The sequence below is a fragment of the Ranitomeya variabilis genome, chromosome 3, assembly GCF_051348905.1.
Source record: "Ranitomeya variabilis isolate aRanVar5 chromosome 3, aRanVar5.hap1, whole genome shotgun sequence".
NCBI classification, from domain to species: Eukaryota; Metazoa; Chordata; class Amphibia; order Anura; family Dendrobatidae; genus Ranitomeya; species Ranitomeya variabilis.
In genome coordinates this window covers 770524967-770547716 of record NC_135234.1, presented here as the reverse complement: position 1 = coordinate 770547716, position 22750 = coordinate 770524967, and the positions used below count along the sequence as shown (strand labels likewise).

General features: G+C 45.2%; 1 protein-coding gene across 2 annotated transcripts in view; it reads left to right on the top strand.

Moving 5' to 3' along the window:
* CHRDL2 (chordin like 2) overlaps positions 1 to 22750 on the top strand; it is a 113916-nt gene that overhangs the window by 37027 nt on the left and 54139 nt on the right. For both annotated transcript variants that reach the window (XM_077299882.1, XM_077299881.1), the window contains exon 2: positions 19801 to 19913. In XM_077299882.1, the coding sequence (XP_077155997.1) occupies positions 19801 to 19913 (113 nt within the window). The remainder of the gene's footprint in view (positions 1 to 19800; positions 19914 to 22750) is intronic.

Below are 22750 nucleotides of genomic sequence, written 5' to 3'. Positions count from 1 at the left end.
CTGATCTCTGGTGATGGATAGGAGACATTCTCAGTGATGTCACCGCTGATCTCTAGTGATGGATAGGAGGCACTCTCAGTGATGTCACCGCTGATCTCCGGTGATGGATAGGACGCATTCTCAGTGATGTCACTGCTGATCTCTGGTGATGGATAGGAGGCATTCTCAGTGATGTCACCGCTGATCTCCGGTGATGGATAGGAGACATTCTCAGTGATGTCACCGCTGATCTCTGGTGATGGATAGGAGGCATTCTCAGTGATGTCACCGCTGATCTCTGGTGATGGATAGGAGGCATTCTCAGTGATGTCACCGCTGATCTCTGGTGATGGATAGGAGACATTCTCAGTGATGTCACCGCTGATCTCTAGTGATGGATAGGAGACATTCTCAGTGATGTCACCTCTGATCTCTGGTGATGGATAGGAGGCATTCTCAGTGATGTCACCGCTGATCTCCGGTGATGGATAGGAGGCATTCTCAGTGATGTCACCGCTGATCTCCGGTGATGGATAGGAGACATTCTCAGTGATGTCACCTCTGATCTCTAGTGATGGATAGGAGGCATTCTCAGTGATGTCACCGCTGATCTCTGGTGATGGATAGGAGGCATTCTCAGTGATGTCACCGCTGATCTCTGGTGATGGATAGGAGACATTCTCAGTGATGTCACCGCTGATCTCTAGTGATGGATAGGAGACATTCTCAGTGATGTCACCTCTGATCTCTGGTGATGGATAGGAGACATTCTCAGTGATGTCACCTCTGATCTCTGGTGATGGATAGGAGACATTCTCAGTGATGTCACCTCTGATCTCTGGTGATGGATAGGAGACATTCTCAGTGATGTCACCGCTGATCTCTGGTGATGGATAGGAGACATTCTCAGTGATGTCACCGCTGATCTCTAGTGATGGATAGGAGACATTCTCAGTGATGTCACCGCAGATCTTGTAGTGTTAGTAAATATTCCCTTCAGGCTGATATAAAATATATAAATGGCTCCTGTTGCTATTGATGGATCCTGTTGATGAGATTTTCTTCTACCTCTCAGGGAATGATCCCTTGCACACAGCTCAGTATACAGTGTACAAGGTCTGTAAACCCCTGTTCTCCCTGAATGGTGACGAGCTGTGTGTCGGCCAGCAGGGGGCGCTCTTACACACCATTTCTATATTTGTGTTATTACAGCGCTGTCACTTATTATATGATGAGATGTGTATGATGTTCTGATCCGACCACACAGATCATCTCTGGGTTATTATATACAGTATATTATGTAGGTCACATTTTGGTTGTCTTCCCTTACATACTACAGGAGACAGTTCTTGTGGCTCGTAGAGACTTTGGCTCGTTCTATATCTCTATATTGAAGAGGTCTTATTAATACAAAGTTTCACATCTTTATAATAGTTTCCTTTCCTAACCATGATCTTTCCCTCTGGCTGTCAGGCAATGAGAACACGCTGGTAGTGTCCATTCACCGGCAGTGATCCTGTAACCAGACCTGTCCTCAGTGGATACATTTGTATCAAGCGCAGAGAATCCTCTGTGATCCAAGCATGTGGAGCTCCAGACTGATACATTGTAACAAACAGACACAGAGCTGAGCACATCTCCCATCAGCGGATCCTCCCTGATCAATGGCACGTCCCAGTAATGGAGTCGTGGCCGAAAGTGTTGGCACCCTTGAATTTCGCCCAGAAAATTATTGCATTTATCCATGTTTTGTTATACACATGTTTATTCCCTTTGTGTGTATTGTAACAACACAAAAAAATGAGAATAAAAGGCAAATTGGACATAATTTTACACAAAACCCCAAAAGTGGGCAGGATAAAATTGTTGGCACCCTCAACTTAATATTTAGCTTCACCCTTTGGAATAAATAACTACAGTCGCTTCCTATAACCATCTACAAGCTTCTTACTCCTCTCAGCCGGGATTTTGGACGACTCTTGTTACAATCTGCCCCCGGTCTCTCATATTTCGCCTTCTCCCAACAGCAATTGTAAGATCTCTCCACAGGTGATCAATGGGATTTAGATCCGGACTCTTTGCTGACACTTCAGAACTCTCCAGTGCTTTGTTTCCATCCATTTCTGGGGCTTCTTGAAGTATGGTTGGGGTTATTGTCCCATGACCTAGGACACACACCCATCTTTCTGACACTGGGCACTACATTGTCACCCAAAATCCTTCGGTAATCCTTAGATTTCACAATGCCTTGCACTCAGTCAAGGCACCCAATGCCAAAGGCAGCAAAACAACCCCAAAACATCTTTGACCCTCCACCATATCTGACTGTAGGTATTGTGTTATTTTCTTTGTATGCCTCATTCCATTTTCAGCGAACAGTAGAATGATGTGCTTTACCAGAAAACTCTATCTTGGTGTCATCTGTCCAAAAGACGCCCACCCAGAAGAATTTTGGCTTTCTCATGTACATTTTGGCAAACTGCGGACTACCTTTTTATGTCTCTGTGTCAGCAGTGGGGTCCTCCTGGGTCTCCTGCCATAGCGTTTCATTTCATTCACATGTGGATGCATATTTCACACTGATGCCCCCCTGAGCCTGCAGGACAGCTTGAATTTCTTTGGACCTTGATTGGGGCTGTTAATCCTCCATCCTGACTATACTGTGTTGTACCCTTTCATCAGTTTTTCTCTGCTGTCCACGTCCAGAGAGATTAGCTGCAGTGCCAAGGGTTCTTAATTATGTTGCGCACCATAGATAAAGGAACATGAAGATCTCTGGAGATGGACTAGTAACCTTGAGATTGTTGATAGTTTCCAACACTTTCGGTTCTCAAGTCCTCAGACCGTTCTCTTCTCCTCTCTCTGTTCTCAATGCTTAATGTGGCAACCACAGACACACAATGCAAAGATTGAGTCCCCTTTTTATCTGGTTTCAGGTGTGATTTTTATATTGCCCACACCTGTTACTTGCCACAGGTGAGTTTGAAGTAGCATCACATGCTTTGGAGACATTTTGGGGGTTTTGTATGAAATTCTGTCCAATTTGCCTTTTTTTCTTCCTTTTTTTGTGTTGCTCCAATACACACAAAGGAAATAAACCTGTGTACAACAAAACGTGTAATTGCAATAATTTCCTGGGAGAAGTGCTGCATTTTTTGAAACATGATTGCATGTCACCCGCGTATTAATGGGAATGTGTCACCCAGATTATTTCTTAGATGTTTAACCCCTTAAGTGGGTTGTCCACTACTTGACATTGCCCAGCGGTTCCTGGCAGTGATTCGACCATATTTTGTACCGTGCTGGCTGCAGACAGTCAGCGTCTGCAGCCAGTCAGCGTCTGCAGCCAGTCAGCGTCTGCAGCCAGTCAGCGTCTGCAGCCAGTCAGCGTCTCCGTGTATTTTTTGCTGTAGGGCTGATTTTGATCCCATGCCTCCAGCTTTTACCTAATCCTGATTGTTTTCTTTATCACTCACCGCTTTGCACCACGAGAAGTACAAAAAGTTGCAACGTTGAGCACGAATGTGGCTTTTACCAATTTTTTTTTTCTTTTTTTACTCAAGAGCCCTAATAAATTCCATCATTCGTTTCTATAGGACAGTGTTGCGGGCATGCTCTGGGACTTTTACAATACATTTCCCTCAAATGGAAAAACCCCTTTAAACTGATAATGTCCCTGTGATATTACAGGAAGGTTATTTCTGCTTTGATGATTGGTGGTAACAGATGGACCGTGTCATAGTCATGGGGTCGTTTTCCGGTGGGGGCTTCTCTGCTTCTTCTCTTGGGGGTTTCCTTGACCTCTTCCTGATGGTCTCCGTGCGCTGCCTTCAGACTGGAGGACGTCTGCAGCCTGCTGCCTGTAATTAGTAATATTCTGCCAGGAAGAAGGGAAGGAGAAGGTTCCCTCCTGGGGCCGATGCTGAAGGAGGCGATTTCCTGCCACATTTGGGGTCTTTGTTCTTTAGGGGGATTCTTGTGTGGTCGTCTCCAGAGACCATGCATGTGTCATCTCCTCAAGGACTCTTTCTCCCTTGTGCTTGATACATTATTTCCCTTCAGTTTGTGCTATAACTGATTGACCTCAGAAAGTAAAAAGCAGAAGGGGGTCACAAACTTTACCAGCTCTGATTGCATGGAAATGTGTCGTTAAAATTAGGTTTAATGAAGTTTCTATGTGAATATGGTACAATTGGTGCGATTGTTATATAGTAGCCTGAGTAGCCACACACGATAGTCCCCTGGTAGAGTGTTCACATTAATCCCCTGATAGAGCGCTGATAATAGTCTCTCAATAAAATGTTGAAAATAGCCTCTCATTTGAGTGCTGATAAGTCCCTCAATACAGTGCTCACAATAGTTCTCTGAAAGAGTGCTCACAATAGTCCCTTAGTAGAGTGCTCACAATAGTCCCTTAGTAGAGTGCTCACAATAGTCCCTTAGTAGAGTGCTCACAATAGTCCCTTAGTAGAGTGCTCACAATAGTCCCTTAGTAGAGTGCTCACAATAGTCCCTTAGTAGAGTGCTCACAATAGTCCCTTAGTAGAGTGCTCACAATAGTCCCTTAGTAGAGTGCTCACATTAGTCACTTAGTAGAGTGCTCACAATAGTCCCTTTAGTAGAGTGCTCACAATAGTCACTTAGTAGAGTGCTCACAATAGACCCTTTAGTAGAGTGCTCACAATAGTCCCTTAGTAGAGTGCTCACATTAGTCACTTAGTAGAGTGCTCACAATAGTCCCTTAGTAGAGTGCTCACAATAGTCCCTTAGTAGAGTGCTCACAATAGTCCCTTAGTAGAGTGCTCACAATAGTCCCTTAGTAGAGTGCTTACAATAGTCCCTTAGTAGAGTGCTCACAATAGTCCCTTTAGTAGAGTGCTCACAATAGTCCCTTAGTAGAGTGCTCACATTAGTCACTTAGTACAGTGCTCACAATAGTCCCTTAGTAGAGTGCTCACATTAGTCACTTAGTAGAGTGCTCACAATAGTCCCTTAGTAGAGTGCTCACAATAGTCCCTTAGTAGAGTGCTCACATTAGTCACTTAGTAGAGTGCTCACAATAGTCCCTTTAGTAGAGTGCTCACAATAGTCCGTTAGTAGAGTGCTCACATTAGTCCCTTAGTAGAGTGCTCACAATAGTCCCTTAGTAGAGTGCTCACAATAGTCCCTTAGTAGAGTGCTCACAATAGTCCCTTAGTAGAGTACTCACAATTGTCCCCAAGTAAAGTGCTCCCAATGTTACCTCAATAAAGTGCTCACAATAGTCATCCAATCAAGTGCTCTCAATAGTTCCCAATAGAGTGCTCACAATAGTTCCCCACTGTCATTTCCTCCATCAGTCTTTATACAGTAGACCACCAATGGAGTGCTCACACAGTAGTGCCTTCCAAAGTTGTCAACTGTCCAGAAATTCCAGGACAGTTCATAAAGATTAGTCATTTTTTTGCCCTGTGCTTAAAAATAATGTATGGTGTCCCTGATTTATTTGAAGCTGAAGAAACTTATGCAAATTATTTTCACTGTAATTATCACCGTTTACAGTATACAGTGAATGCAGCTGATGTCTCAGATCAGAATCATGGGCTGTGGACAAAGATCACTTATAATCATATTGAATTATTATGATTTTCCAATGTGTCTGTAAAAAATATTGTCCGTCTGTGAGTTTTTTGATAAGCTGACCAGAAAAAATAAAAAAGTCAACCTGGTAATCCTTCCACACATGTTCCTGCTAGCACTGCATAACTTCAGATGAATTGTGTTGAAGACGACCTAAAACTTTTTTTTTTATTTCTCCTTGTCATGGGGTCCTTCTCCGGTACCACACAATCAACAGAGCCAGCGAAGAGTGATCAATCCCAAGATCTTTATTTAGGCAAAAGTACGAAAGGTCCATATACGATCCAGCACACAAAGGATAAAATAGTCCAGAACACGAATGCAGTTCAGTAACAGGATAAAAGTCCAACAATCCAGCAGACAGAGGATAGCATAGTCCATATACTCTTCTTTCTCTCTGAGGTACTGTGAACGCATCATCATTCCACACAGGATCTGATCTCTGTCTCACCTCCCTGTTATTTTAAGTCTCCCTCCTCATTCACAGGTCAGGAGGGGGAAGGTCTCAGGGGCTCATTGTTTCAACAGCCTAGATCAACATGTCATTAGCATATTAGCAAACAATACAACTCCTACAAGAGAACACCATGAAAATAAGTAAAATATAAATATACACAAAAATTATACCCACATAGCATATCACACCATCACAACCTCTCCCCCCTCATAATAAGTGAGCACGCCATTAGGTCTACACAGACCTCTTGGCTGCTCTCTTTAGTCCACATTTCTCTATAGTTTATAGTTCCTTGTACAGTGGCAGGGGTTGCAATAATCATGAGCACTTGTCCATAAATTCCCGGGTCCTGGCTTTTTGGTCATACCAGGCTTTTTGACTGGACTGGGCCGTTCGCTGATGTTTATTAGCCAAGGTGGCTAGCTGGGCGAGACAGTCTCTGAACTCTAGAATGTAGGGAATGATGGGCGTTCCGGTATCTGCGATATCTCCCTCCAATTGTTCTTTCAGAAGTGTGAGAGGCCCATGGACCTTCTGCTCCCACAAAATGACTTTGCAACTCCCCAATGTCATTTCCAAGGAGGATATCTGCAGGAAGTCCTCCCATAACTCCAATCCAACACAGTTTTTCTCCAAAACCGAAATCCAAACGTACCAAAGCTCTCTGTATATATTTGCGGACACCCCCCGCCAGGACAATGGGAATTCCCGGGCCCTGGTGAATTGCCTCGGGTCGAACCACACGGGGGTCAGCGAAAGTCAGGAATGCCCCCGTGTCTCTAAATCCCGACACTTTGTATCCATCAATTAAGACATCCTGCAGGTGGCAATGCCGTTGCTGTGTATTTCTGATGGACAAAGGCCGGAGTCCGTACACTCCAGGAGGGGTATCTTTGGTGCCGTGGTCGGTGGTCCACTCTGGTGGGGGTGGTGGTTCCTCTTCCCCAGGCGGGTTGGAGTGCACAAGATGCACTGGACAAGGTGGGGCTGCGTGGGGCTCCCTCCGAATCCTTGAGGGACAGCCAGACTGCATATGTCCAGGTCGCCCACACCCGTAACATCTCCTCTCTGTGATACCCCCAGGTTGTGGTCGGAACTGTTGGGGCCCAGGATTGTGAGCTGTGATTGTCATCGGCCTGCGGCTGGGTGGAGGGGCAGATATAATCGGAGGGGGACGGGGCGCAGGAGAAGGCTGTGGTTCATTGTCCAGAAGCCTCCTCCATTGTGGTCGGATAGTAAGGGCTTCATCGGCCAGGGCTGCAGCTCTATCCACGGTGGACGGCGTGCGCTCCTGGACCCATTTCCGTACTTCTGCGGGGCACTTGGCAAGAAATTGTTCTATAAGGAACGCCTGTATAACATCTTCCACAGTAAAGGCATTTTCTGCTTCCAGCCATCTCCGACATGCCTGGGACATCTTATGTGCATACATCCTAAACGATCCCCCCGAAGTGCATGGGAGGTCTCGGAACTTGGCCCTATATGAGTCTGGGGTGATAGCATGGTAATCCAGGATAGTCTGCTTTACAATGTTATAATCCCGATTCCGCTGGGAGTCAATGGTTCGGTAAGCCTCCGCCAGGCTACCGTTCAGGAGTCCCACTAACAAACGCATCCAGCCAGAGTGAGGCACCTCCATCCCAGCACACTGCTGCTCAAAGTCCTTGAAGAACCCCTCCACATCTCCGGAAGCCTCATCAAATGGCTTAAACTCTGTCCGGGTGATCCGTACAGGCTCCCGGATCATTGGGTTTACATTCCACATTGCGTTACTCCCTCTTTCAAGCTCCATTGCTTCTTGTCTCCGCTGTGCCTGGCGGGCAGCCTCCTCCTTGTACTCCTGGGAGACGCCTGGGCCCAGAACCGCCATCTCTTCTTTGTATCACACCACCCACTGACTTTTTGGGGTGGGGGTCCTCGTCTCCAGTGCTCGTCCTTCAGACATATGGGAGGAGGAGGCCGGGCTGGCACCCACCAGTAGGTCAATTAAGGCCTCTTTAGTGAGTCCCTGGTAGTTCAGGCCCAGGTCTCTGGCTCTCTCCTGTAAACTGGATACAGTCCAATTTCTGTACTCACTCTGTGGGTGGTTCTCCATTAGGTTACGCTCTGTTGATCCCGCTGCTGCCACCAGTTGTCAGGGGGTCCTTCTCCGGTGTCTACAGACTGCGGCTCTTTATGGACGCTCAGTGTCTGCAGATTGCGGCTCTTTATGGACGCTCAGTGTCTGCAGATTGCGGCTCTTTGTGGACGCTCGGTGTATACAGATTGCGGCTCTTTCTGGACGCTCGGTGTCTGCAGATTGCGGCTCTTTATGGACGCTCGGTGTATACAGATTGCGGCTCTTTATGGACGTTCAGTGTCTGCAGACTGCGGCTCTTTATGGACACTCGGTGTCTGCAGACTGCGGCTGTTTATGGACGCTCAGACTGTGGCTCTTTATGGACTCTCGGTGTCTACAGACTGCGGCTCTTTATGGACTCTCGGTGTCTGCAGACTGCGGCTGTTTATGGACGCTCAGACTGTGGCTCTTTATGGACTCTCGGTGTTTACAGACTGCGGCTCTTTATGGACTCTCTGGGTCTGCAGACTGCGGCTCTTTATGGACACTCGGTGTCTGCAGACTGCGGCTGTTTATGGACGCTCAGACTGTGGCTCTTTATGGACTCTCGGTGTCTACAGACTGCGGCTCTTTATGGACTCTCGGTGTCTGCAGACTGCGGCTGTTTATGGACGCTCAGACTGTGGCTCTTTATGGACTCTCGGTGTTTACAGACTGCGGCTCTTTATGGACTCTCTGGGTCTGTAGACTGCGGCTCTTTATGGACTCTCTGTGTCTGCAGACTGCGGCTCTCTATGGACTCTCGGGGTCTGTAGACTGCGGCTCTCTATGGACTCTCGGGGTCTGTAGACTGCGGCTCTCTATGGACGCTCGGTGTCTACAGACTGCGGCTATTTATGGATGCTCGGTGTCTGCAGACCGTCTTTATGGATGCTCGGGGTCTGTAGACTGCGGCTCTTTATGGACGCTTGGGGTCTGTAGACTGCGGCTTTTATGGACGCTTGGGGTCTGTAGACTGCGGCTCTTTATGGACGCTCGGTGTATACAGACTGCGGCTCTTTATGGACGCTCGGTGTATACAGATTGCGGCTCTTTATGGACGTTCAGTGTCTGCAGACTGCGGCTCTTTATGGAAACTCGGTGTCTGCAGACTGCGGCTGTTTATGGACGCTCAGACTGTGGCTCTTTATGGACACTCGGTGTCTACAGACTGCGGCTCTTTATGGACTCTCGGGGTCTGCAGACTGCGGCTGTTTATGGACGTTCAGACTGTGGCTCTTTATGGACACTCGGTGTCTGCAGACTGTGGCTCTCTATGGACTCTCTGGGTCTGTAGACTGCGGCTCTTTATGGACTCTCTGTGTCTGCAGACTGCGGCTCTCTATGGACTCTCGAGGTCTGTAGACTGCGGCTCTCTATGGACGCTCGGTGTCTACAGACTGCGGCTATTTATGGACGCTCGGTGTCTGCAGACTGCGTCTTTATGGACGCTTGGGGTCTGTAGACTGCGGGTTTTATGGACGCTTGGGGTCTGTAGACTGCGGCTCTTTATGGACGCTCGGGGTCTGTAGACTGCGGCTCTTTATGGACGCTCGGGGTCTGTAGACTGTGGCTCTTTATGGACGCTCGGTGTCTGTAGACTGCGGCTTTTATGGACGCTTGGGGTCTGTAGACTGCGGCTCTTTATGGACGCTCGGGGTCTGTAGACTGCGGCTCTTTATGGACGCTCGGGGTCTGTAGACTGCGGCTCTTTATGGACGCTCGGGGTCTGTAGACTGCGGCTCTTTATGGACGCTCGGGGTCTGTAGACTGTGGCTCTTTATGGACGCTCGGTGTCTGCAGACTGCGGCTCTTTATGGACGCTCGGGGTCTGTAGACTGTGGCTCTTTATGGACGCTCGGTGTCTGCAGACTGCGGCTCTTTATGGACGCTCGGTGTCTGCAGACTGCGCTGTCCATGGTTCTATATAAACACTGTTAGGAAACACATGCTGCTGCTGCTGCAGGGTCTGCAGTAGGGTTGAGCGAAACGGATCAGACAAATTAAAAAATCGCCGACTTTCGGCAAAGTCGGGTTTCATGAATACCGACCCGATCTTAGTGTGGGATCGGCCATGCTGTCGGCGATCTTCGCGCCAAAGTCGTGTTTCATATAACGCGTTCAGCACCATTTCTCAGCCAATGAAGGTGCACGCAGAGTGTGGGCAGCGTGATGACATAGGTCTCGGTCCCCACCATCTTAGAGAAGGGCATGGCAGTGATTGGCTTGCTCTCTGCGGCGTCACAGGGGCTATAAAGGGGCGTACACGCCGACCGCCATCTTACTGCTGCCGATCATAGCATAGGGAGAGGTTGCTGCCGCTTCATGAGAAGAAGGGACATAGTTAGGGAGGGAAGATTAACCCCCAAACTGCTTGTGCTGTAGCGATTTCCACTGTCCAACACCACCTTTTTTTTGCAGGGACAGTGGAGGCTAGATTTCTGTCCATCAGCTCTGTAGGTTATAAGGCTCCCTGATAGCTGCATTGCTGTGTGTACGCCGCTGTGCAAACCAACTGCTTTTTTAAAAGCACAAATCCTGCTGCTTCTTTCTGCAGTTATCTTGTTTATTTGTCCACACTTTTGTGTGCAGCACTCCTTTTTATTGCTGCCATACTTGTCCTGAGATCATTGTAGGGCGATTGAAAATGTACTACAGTCCTAGTATTTTTTCATACATTATTATTATTATTATTATTTATTGTTATAGCGCCATTTATTCCATGGCGCTTTACATGTGAGGAGAGGTATACATAATAAAAACAAGTACAATAATGTTGAACAATACAAGTCATAACTGGTACAGGAGGAGAGAGGACCCTGCCCACGAGGGCTCACAATCTACAAGGGCCACATGCTGCCACTTACATTGCGTTGTTTTATGCAAAGTCTGGCTCCCCGAAATGTTGATGATCTAACCTTCATTAAAATGAACCAATCATGGATTTCTAATTATTTTGCCCCACCTTCCCCTGCTGACACGTAGCTTGCCTGGAAAATGTCTTGCTTTTGGCCTCCTCTTACTGACTGCTCCAATTCCTCCATTTGCAGCTGCTGTATGTCCACCATAGGCCATTTTTATACCTCCCTAAAAGGGCTGACTCCCCCCACAGGGCCGTGGTCACCACCTAGCACAAGCACCCGTGCGAGTGCCGTTTGCCTGGACAGGTGGGTGTGCCCACTCTTGGGCAACGGCACTGGCACAGGGTCCCTCATAGTACAATGAAATGTCTCTGGCGGTGGTGGTGCACAACCAACGTCAGACACAGCATTGTAATATGAGGGGCCCTGTGCCAGTACCGCAGCCCACGAGAGAGTGTTCCCCCAGGTCGAACAGTGCTCTACCACTTGCAATACTTACCTCTCCCTGCTCCACCACTGTGCAGTCTGTGCTGATAAATCCTACAATGGCACTGCCAATACCAATTTGTTGAAATGACAGATGATAGTTAAAATATACAGGGGCCCTGCCCTCCATTTAGACCAATTAATATTTTGCGCCTACTACCACTGTCTGCTACTCAGCAGAGGAGCCCACCCCGGTACCTAGCTATGCCACCTGTTTATTTATGAACAATTTTTTGGCAGACATTTAGCCTACTTACTTATTTGGGCCTACTAACTGTCTGCCGCTCATTACAGTTTTCCTCCACTGAACAAAGCAATGACGACTGTTTAGTCCTGTTACCAATTTTGAACTGCATTTAGCCCACTTTATTATTTGGGCCTATATCTGTGTTTCCTCCTCATCCTGCCCATTGCCCAGCCACTGCTAAATGAGTCTGCTGGTACATTGACCCAGACCACTACATTACCCTTGCAGAATCTGACCCTGCTGAAAGTCAGGTTCCCCTTCCCGCATACTACACTGTTGTGAATTCCGCTCTTGGGCTCCCTCCGGTGGTTGTAAGTAGCATTTCTGTGAATTCTGCTCTTGGGCTCCCTCCTGTGGTTTTGAGTGGTATAGCTGCTTCTTGGATTTAGTATCAGCAGCTGCTTCCACTGATCTTCTTTTTGCTCGGCTATTTTAGTCTGGCTTTATCCCTCAATCAATGCCAGTTGCCAATTGTTCTTGCCTGGAGGCACGGCTCTTGGATTTCCCTGACTCTCTGACCCGTTCAGCAAAGTTAAGTCCTTGCTTGTCCTTTTGCAGTCCACTTGTGGACTTATTGTTCAGCACATTTATGTTTTGCTCATTTGTCCAGCTTATCAGTATGGATCTATTTAGCTAAGCTGGAAGCTCTGGGCTGCAGATTTTGCCCTCCACACCTTTAGTCAGGTGTGGAGATTTTTGCATATCTCTGCGGTGGACTTTTTCTAGTTTTTATTACTGACCGCACAGTGTTCTTTCCTTACTGTCTATCTAGCTAGTAGTGGCCTCCTTTGCTAAATCTTGTTTCATACTACGTATGTCATTTCCTTCTCCTCTCACAGACAGTATTTGTGGGGGGCTGTCCTATCCTTTGGGGATTTTCTCTGAGGCAAGATAGCTTTCCTATTTCTTCCTTTAGGGGTAGCTAGTTCTCCGGCTGTGACGAGATATCCAGGGAGTGACAGGAACATTCCACGGCTACTGCTAGTGTTGTGTTAAGATCAGGGACTGCGGTCTGTATAGTTACCACCTGCCCAGAGCTAGTCGCATGTCGCTCCTAAATTACCAGTCCATAACACTACACCACCTTACATGGGGACAAAGAGGAAGGTGCAGATGAAAGTGCAGGTTCCTTCATCAGGTGGGGGGAAGGCATACCCGTTGGCGACGTCACTGGCACAGGGCCCCTCATAGTACGCAAAAGTGTCACTGCCAGTGGGAGGCGCCCCCACCGTCAATCACAACGCCGCACTTTGAGGGGCCCTGTGCCAGTGCCAATGCCAACGAGTGCCCCCCCCCCCCCGCTTGCTCAGGATCACAGCACTTGCAAAATACTTACCTCTCCCCGCTCCACCGCCGTGACGTAGTCCGCGTTTCCTGGGCCCTCGAAAATCTTGAGCCAGCCCTACCCCCCCCACAACTTTAGCCAAATGACTAATGTTCTCAATGCCTAACTATTATTATAAAGTAAATTAAGATTCACAAGCATCAGTAATAAGAATTGATGTTTTTGGCATTAAAATGGGCACTGTAGGTGTTTTCCTGTCCTCCACTCTCTGCCGACTCTGATTCCCCATTGACTTGCATTGGGTTTCGTGTTTCAGTCGGCCCCCGACTTTTCGCAATAATTGGCCGATTTCACCCGACCCGACTTTTGACAAAGTCGGGTTTCGCGAAACCCGACTCGATCCTAAAAAAGTAAAAGTCGCTCAACTCTAATCTGCAGGAATATTGTAGGGACTTCATGTGGTCTGAGGGAATGGTACATAATTGAGGGGTGCGCGAGCAAAAGAAGCATGGGCTGAATGTGGGAAAAGATAGACCTAATAGAAGTAACTGGTTCAGCAGCAGCGCAGAGTATTTCTGGAGAGATGCGTTGGCTGATCTCGCTGGTAGGGGCCATGTCCTGCAGCAGCACAGAGTATTTCAGTGGAGGGGTGCTTAAAGGGAACCTGTCACCCCCAAAATGGCTGGTGAGGTAAGCCCACCGGCATCAGGGGCTTATCTACAGCATTCTGTAATGCATTCTGTAATGCTGTAGATAAGCCCCCGATGTTACCTGAAAGAGGAGAAAAAGACGTTAGATTACACTCACCCAGGGGCGGTCCCGCTGCGGTCCGGTCGGATGGGTGTCTCCGATCCACTCCGGCGCCTCCCATCTTCGTTCCATGACGTCCTCTTCGGGTCTTTACGCCGCGGCTCCGGCGCAGGCGTACTTTATCTCCCTGTTGAGGGCAGAGCAAAGTACTGCAGTGCGCAGCCGCCGGAAAGGTCAGAGAGGTCCGGTGCCTGCGCACTGCAGTACTTTGCGCTGCCCTCAACAGGGAGATAAAGTACGCCGGAGCCGGAGCCGCGGCGTAAAGACCCGAAGAGGACGTCATGGAACGAAGATGGGAGGCGCAGGAGCGGACCGGAGACACCCATCCGACCGGACCGCAGCGGGACCGCCCCTGGGTGAGTATAATCTAACGTCTTTGTCTCCTCTTTCAGGTAACATCGGCGGCTTATCTACAGCATTACAGAATGCATTACAGAATAAGCCCCTGATGCCGGTGGGCTTACCTCACCAGCGATTTTGGGGGTGACAGGTTCCCTTTAATTTGTGGAAGGTCCCAGACTGAGACTCATGTAGAGGAAGGAATGTGTATCCAAAGCAGCACAGAGTATTTAAGGTGAGGAGTGGGCTGTGTGTGTCTGCACCTTCCTGCCTAATGGAGCCGAGCTCATTACTGCAGAACTAGAGCGAGGGTCACATTACTGGTGGACGTGATCAATGGAGAACTGTGAGAGCACAACCCATCCAAAAACTCACACATAGAGTGGTGACACCGGATCTGGGGCGGAGGGTCCGATGTAAAAGGTTCCACGTCACGACACAGAATCCAGGACCATGATGAGAGTATTCAATGGTGTCTGCGAAACTGTGCCGTGTGTATGGGGACATACACTGCAAATAACCCGTAATACAGTATATAGCGATGAGCCAAGGACATACGATATAGCAGTCATATTCTCCTACATAGGGGGCAGTATTATAGTAGTTATATTGTACATAGGAGCAGTATTATAGTATTTATATTCTTGTACATAGGAGCAGTATTATAGTAGTTATATTGTACATAGTAGCAGTATTATAGTAGTTATATTCTTGTACATAGGAGCAGTATTATAGTAGATTCTTGTACATAGGGGCAGTATTATAGTAGTTATATTGTACATAGTAGCAGTATTATAGTAGTTATATTCTTGTACATAGGGGCAGTATTATAGTAGTTATATTCTTGTACATAGGAGCAGTATTATAGTAGTTATATTCTTGTACATAGGAGCAGTATTATAGTAGTTATATTCTTGTACATAGGGGCAGTATTATAGTAGTTATATTCTTGTACATAGGGGCAGTATTATAGTAGTTATATTGTACATAGTAGCAGTATTATAGTAGTTATATTCTTGTACATAGGGGCAGTATTATAGTAGTTATATTGTACATAGTAGCAGTATTATAGTAGTTATATTCTTGTACATAGGAGCAGTATTATAGTAGTTATATTCTTGCACATAGGGGCAGTATTATACTAGTTATATTGTACATAGGAGCAGTATTATAGTAGTTATATTCTTGTACATAGAGGGCAGTATTATAGTAGTTATATTCTTGTACATAGGAGCAGTATTATAGTAGTTATATTCTTGTACATAGGAGCAGTATTATAGTAGTTATATTGTACATAGTAGCAGTATTATAGTAGTTATATTCTTGTACATAGGAGCAGTATTATAGTAGTTATATTCTTGCACATAGGGGCAGTATTATAGTAGTTATATTGTACATAGTAGCAGTATTATAGTAGTTATATTCTTGTACATAGGAGCAGTATTATAGTAGTTATATTCTTGTACATAGGAGCAGTATTATAGTAGTTATATTCTTGTAAATAGGGGCAGTATTATAGTAGTTATATTCTTGCACATAGGGGCAGTATTATAGTAGTTATACTCTTGCACATAGGGGCAGTATTATAGTAGTTATATTGTACATAGTAGCAGTATTATAGTAGTTATATTCTTGTACATAGGAGCAGTATTATAGTAGTTCTATTCTTGTACATAAGAGCAGTATTATAGTAGTTATATTCTTGTACATAGGGGCAGTATTATAGTAGTTATATTCTTGTATATAGGGGCAGTATTATAGTAGTTATATTCTTGTACATAGGGGCAGTATTATAGTAGTTATATTCTTGCACATAGGGGCAGTATTATAGTAGTTATATTGTACATAGTAGCATTATTATAGTAGTTATATTCTTGTACATAGGAGCAGTATTATAGTAGTTATATTCTTGTACATAGGAGCAGTATTATAGTAGTTATATTCTTGTACATAGGAGCAGTATTATAGTAGTTATATTCTTGTACATAGGAGCAGTATTATAGTAGTTATATTCTTGTACATAGGGGCAGTATTATAGTAGTTATATTCTTGTACATAGGAGCAGTATTATAGTAGTTATATTCTTGTACATAGGAGGCAGTATTATAGTAGTTATATTGTACATAGTAGCAGTATTATAGTAGTTATATTCTTGTACATAGGAGCAGTATTATAGTAGTTATATTCTTGTACATAGGGGCAGTATTATAGTAGTTATATTGTACATAGTAGCAGTATTATAGTAGTTATATTCTTGTACATAGGAGCAGTATTATAGTAGTTATATTCTTGCACATAGGGGCAGTATTATAGTAGTTATATTGTACATAGTAGCAGTATTATAGTAGTTATATTCTTGTACATAGGAGCAGTATTATAGTAGTTATATTCTTGTACATAGGAGCAGTATTATAGTAGTTATATTCTTGTATATAGGGGCAGTATTATAGTAGTTATATTCTTGTACATAGGAGCAGTATTATAGTAGTTATATTCTTGTATATAGGGGCAGTATTATAGTAGTTATATTCTTGTACATAGGAGCAGTATTATAGTAGTTATATTCTTGTACATAGGGGCAGTATTATAGTAGTGATATTCTTGCACATAGGAGCATTATTATAGTAGTTATATTCTTGTACATAGGGGGCAGTATTATAGTAGTTATATTCTTATACATAGGGGCAGTGTTATAGTAGTTATATTCTTGTACATAGGGGGCAGTATTATGGTAGTTATATTCTTGTACATAGGGGCAGTATTATAGTAGTTATATTCTTGTACATAGGGGGCAGTATTATGGTAGTTATATTCTTGTACATAGGGGCAGTATTATAGTAGTTATATTCCTGTACATAGGGGCAGTATTATAGTAGTTATATTCTTGTACATAGGAGCAGTATTATAGTAGTTATATTCTTATACATAGGGGGCAGTATTATAGTAGTTATATTCTTGTACATAGGGGCAGTATTATCGTAGTTATATTCTTGTACATAGGGGCAGTATTATAGTAGTTATATTCTTGTACATAGGGGCAGTATTATAGTAGTTATATTCTGTATATAGGAGCAGTATTATAGTAGTTATATTCTTGTACATAGGAGCAGTATTATAGTAGTTATATTCTTGTACATAGGGAGCAGTATTATAGTAGTTATATTCTAGTACATAGGGAGCAGTATTATAGTAGTTATATTCTTGTACATAGGGGCAGTATTATAGTAGTTATATTCTTGTACATAGGGGCAGTATTATAGTAGTTATATTCTTGTACATAGGGACAGTATTATAGTAGTTATATTCTTGTACATAGGGGCAGTATTATAGTAGTTATATTCTTGTACATAGGGGCAGTATTATAGTAGTTATATTCTGTATATAGGAGCAGTATTATAGTAGTTATATTCTTGTACATAGGGAGCAGTATTATAGTAGTTATATTCTAGTACATAGGGGGCAGTATTATGGTAGTTATATTCTTGTACATAGGGAGCAGTATTATAGTAGTTATATTCTAGTACATAGGAGCAGTATTATAGTAGTTATACTCTTGTATATAGGGGCAGTATTGTAGTAGTTATATTCTTGTAAATAGGGGCAGTATTATAGTAGTTATAGAATAATGAAGCCCCCCATACAGTATACACAGCTGCATTATCCTCTATGAGAGGCTGCATTATACTCCATGGGGCTGCATTATACTATATTGGGTTCTGCATTATTCTCAGTGGGGGGCTGAATTATACTCTATGCGGCTCCCATATAGCGTAATGCAACCCCTATATAATACATATAGTATAATGCATATAGTATTATGGTAGGCTATATTATATTCTATGTGGCTGCATTATACTCTATGGGGCTGCATTCTATATGGGGGGCTGCATTCTACTCTATAGGGACTGTATTATACTATGTGAGGGCTGTATTATAGTATGTGTGCTATGTGAGGCGGCATTATACTATATGGGGACTGCATTATACTATGCGTACTATATGGGGATGCATTATACTCTACGTAGTGTGCATTATACTATATGGAGGACGATATGGAGTATAGTATATTATATGGAGGGCTATGTGGAGTGCATTATACTGTATGGAGTGCTATGGGGAGTATTTTATACTATATGGAGGACTATGAGGAGTGTATTTTAGTATATGTAGGACTATGTGGAGTACATTACAAAATATGGAGGGCTATGTAGAGAGCATTATTCTGTACGCAGTACTATGGGAGTGTATTATACTATATGGAGGACTATGGGGTGTGCATTAGACTATGTGGAGGACTATGGGGGTCTTTATACTATATGAGCAAAGTGCTGCATATTCATCCAGTGATTGGATTGTTCCCAGAAATAATTGTTCCCAGCAGCACATCGCCGGTGTAAACTGCGATGATACAAACATGATACTGTATGGGGACAGATTGATCTAATAGTGATTGTTCTGCATCCGTCATTTTTCACACTCGTTTCACTGCGCATGTAAATGTAACCAAAATGCTTCTGAGTAATGGAGCAATATGTCAGCAGTTGGGGCCCCATTTTACACTTTCGCCCAGGGCCGCACCTTGTCTAAATCCGGCCCTGCCTGCTATGTGAATATCTTGTGTGAGTTGTGAGTGAATGTAAGATTTCTGTTCACTTCCACCATGACAGCGGATGTTTTCTTTGTGGTGCGATTCTTTGAGATTCTGAACTGACATGTTTCCTCCGTGTTGTAGCCCTTTTGCTCGGTTTCCTTTCCTTGTGTTGGAGCATGTATCAGTGAATGTTCTCCCCGTTCCGTCTTTCACACGCAGCATAGATGTCCGTCCCGTGGTTGTTGCTCGTCCTCTGCAGCTGACGGACCCTCGTCCTCCTATGGATTATAAATGTGGCGCTATTTTATGGCATCCACCATGTTCCGCCCATTTGGATTACAAACCCTTATCATCGCTGTGGATTCTCCTTTCTCACCTTTCCCTGTGGATTACAGCTCTGTGGATTATAATTCTGCTCTTTCCTTTGGAATAATGATCAATTTCTGGATTAAATCGACAATGTGTCCGTGGATTATGGTGGATTACCAGAGTCTGCCCGCACTGCTGATGATTTTTCGGAATGTCTTCGCTCTTTCGGTTTCCTGGAGGGATTATATGATGGTGTTCAGATTTGGAGGACGATCCGGGAGAACTAAGAAGATTTCAAATGGTGGAAATTACACAGGACAAAACCCTCAGCCAAGAACCGTGAGCCAAGACCATCAGCCTGGGAGGCGCCTGTATGTGCCGCCATCTTTATTTGTTGACGAGATTTTTTCTGTTGCCGATAATTGTGTTAATTGATCAGACAGGATTCTACACGAGCGATGTCTGTGATGTGACCAGAGCTGGGGGTCCTGACGTGTGGAGATTGTAACCCACCCTATGTGTGGGGCGCCACTGGTGGTGAATGCTGGGTATCAGTACCTCTGAGTATTGGCTGAACGCTCCACGGAATATCTCCCTCTGGTCATGGCATGCTGGGAGTTGTGGTGGTCTATGAATGGAATGTATTCTGATTATATCTGGTCACTGGCTCATGTTGGGGATTGTAGTGTTCATAAATGGTTTTGTTTTATTAATTTTAGGTCCAGATCTGTTCTGTTTATTTCATGGCAAGAAGTACAGCCCGGGGGAGAGCTGGCACCCGTACCTGGAGCCCCAAGGAGTTGTATATTGCATACGTTGCACGTGCTCTGAGGTAGGTCTGTCCGGGTATATGGTGTCTGTGATAGAAACAGATTAATATGAGAAGCCATTTTCCACTCCTACTTCATGCTCCTCGCTCTTACACGGGTCTCCACCATCTGCATCACGTGGGGATCAGCTACATTTTAGGCTCCTCGCTAGAAAGTCCTGAAAAAACGCTGCTCTTCTTTTTCTGGTCAATAAATCATGTAATTACCGGTAGTTTTCCAAGCCGGAAATCATCAGTCAGAAACTAGCTATACCGACCAATAGCTCCTACCCATGAGAGAACAACCAACTCATAGATAGACGTCACCAACTAATAACAAGAAATCATTTCATGGACAGAAACCACCAACCAATATCTGATAACATTAATCCAATGTCCTCATCCAACAGCCGATATCTCCTCAAAAGCATCCAAAACCTGGTACAAACCAAGGTCCCTTTAAAATCCGATATCCAACAGCCACCGACCAACAGCTGGTAACCACCAAACTATATTTGGGTACAACCAACCCATAGATAGAAACCAGCAGTCATCAACTGGTACCCAACTGTCACCAACCAATAGCTGATACCCAACACTGACTAGCTGGTAACTACCAACCCATAGATAGAAACAAACCAGCAGTCATCAACTGGAACCCAACAGTCACCAACCAATAGCTGATACCCAACACTGACTAGCTGGTAACTACCAACCCATAGATAGAAGCCAGCAGTCATCAACTGGTACCCAACAGTCACCAACCAATAGCTGATACCCACCACTGACTAGCTGGTAACTACCAACCCATAGATAGAAGCCAGCAGTCATCAACTGGTACCCAACAGTCACCAACCAATAGCTGATACCCACCACTGACTAGCTGGTAACTACCAACCCATAGATAGAAGCCAGCAGTCATCAACTGGTACCCAACAGTCACCAACCAATAGCTGATACCCACCACTGACTAGCTGGTAACTACCAACCCATAGATAGAAACCAGCAGTCATCAAGTGGTACCCAACAGTCACCAACCAATAGCTGATACCCAACACTGACCTGCTGGTAACTACCAACCCATAGATAGAAACCAGCAGTCATCAACTGGTACCCAACAGTCACCAACCAATAGCTGATACCCACCACTGACTAGCTGGTAACTACCAACCCATAGATAGAAGCCAGCAGTCATCAACTGGTACCCAACAGTCACCAACCAATAGCTGATACCCACCACTGACTAGCTGGTAACTACCAACTCATAGATAGAAACCAGCAGTCATCAACTGGTACCCAACAGTCACCAACCAATAGCTGATACCCAACACTGACTAGCTGGTAACTACCAACCCATAGATAGAAGCCAGCAGTCATCAACTGGTACCCAACAGTCACCAACCAATAGCTGATACCCACCACTGACTAGCTGGTAACTACCAACCCATAGATAGAAACAAACCAGCAGTCATCAACTGGAACCCAACAGTCACCAACCAATAGCCGATACCCACCACTGACTAGCTGGTAACTACCAACCCATAGATAGAAGCCAGCAGTCATCAACTGGTACCCAACAGTCACCAACCAATAGCTGATACCCACCACTGACTAGCTGGTAACTACCAACCCATAGATAGAAGCCAGCAGTCATCAACTGGTACCCAACAGTCACCAACCAATAGCTGATACCCAACACTGACTAGCTGGTAACTACCAACCCATAGATAGAAGCCAGCAGTCATCAACTGGTACCCAACAGTCACCAACCAATAGCTGATACCCACCACTGACTAGCTGGTAACTACCAACTCATAGATAGAAACCAGCAGTCATCAACTGGTACCCAACAGTCACCAACCAATAGCTGATACCCACCACTGACTAGCTGGTAACTACCAACCCATAGATAGAAGCCAGCAGTCATCAACTGGTACCCAACAGTCACCAACCAATAGCTGATACCCACCACTGACTAGCTGGTAGCTACCAACCCATAGATAGAAACAAACCAGCAGTCATCAACTGGAACCCAACAGTCACCAACCAATAGCTGATACCCAACACTGACTAGCTGGTAACTACCAACCCATAGATAGAAACCAGCAGTCATCAACTGGTACCCAACAGTCACCAACCAATAGCTGATACCCAACACTGACTAGCTGGTAACTACCAACCCATAGATAGAAACCAGCAGTCATCAACTGGTACCCAACAGTCACCAACCAATAGCTGATACCCAACACTGACTAGCTGGTAACTACCAACCCAGAGATAGAAGCCAGCAGTCATCAACTGGTACCCAACAGTCACCAACCAATAGCTGATACCCACCACTGACTAGCTGGTAACTACCAACCCATAGATAGAAGCCAGCAGTCATCAACTGGTACCCAACAGTCACCAACCAATAGCTGATACCCACCACTGACTAGCTGGTAACTACCAACTCATAGATAGAAACCAGCAGTCATCAACTGGTACCCAACAGTCACCAACCAATAGCTGATACCCACCACTGACTAGCTGGTAACTACCAACCCATAGATAGAAGCCAGCAGTCATCAACTGGTACCCAACAGTCACCAACCAATAGCTGATACCCACCACTGACTAGCTGGTAGCTACCAACCCATAGATAGAAACAAACCAGCAGTCATCAACTGGAACCCAACAGTCACCAACCAATAGCTGATACCCAACACTGACTAGCTGGTAACTACCAACCCATAGATAGAAACCAGCAGTCATCAACTGGTACCCAACAGTCACCAACCAATAGCTGATACCCACCACTGACTAGCTGGTAACTACCAACCCATAGATAGAAGCCAGCAGTCATCAACTGGTACCCAACA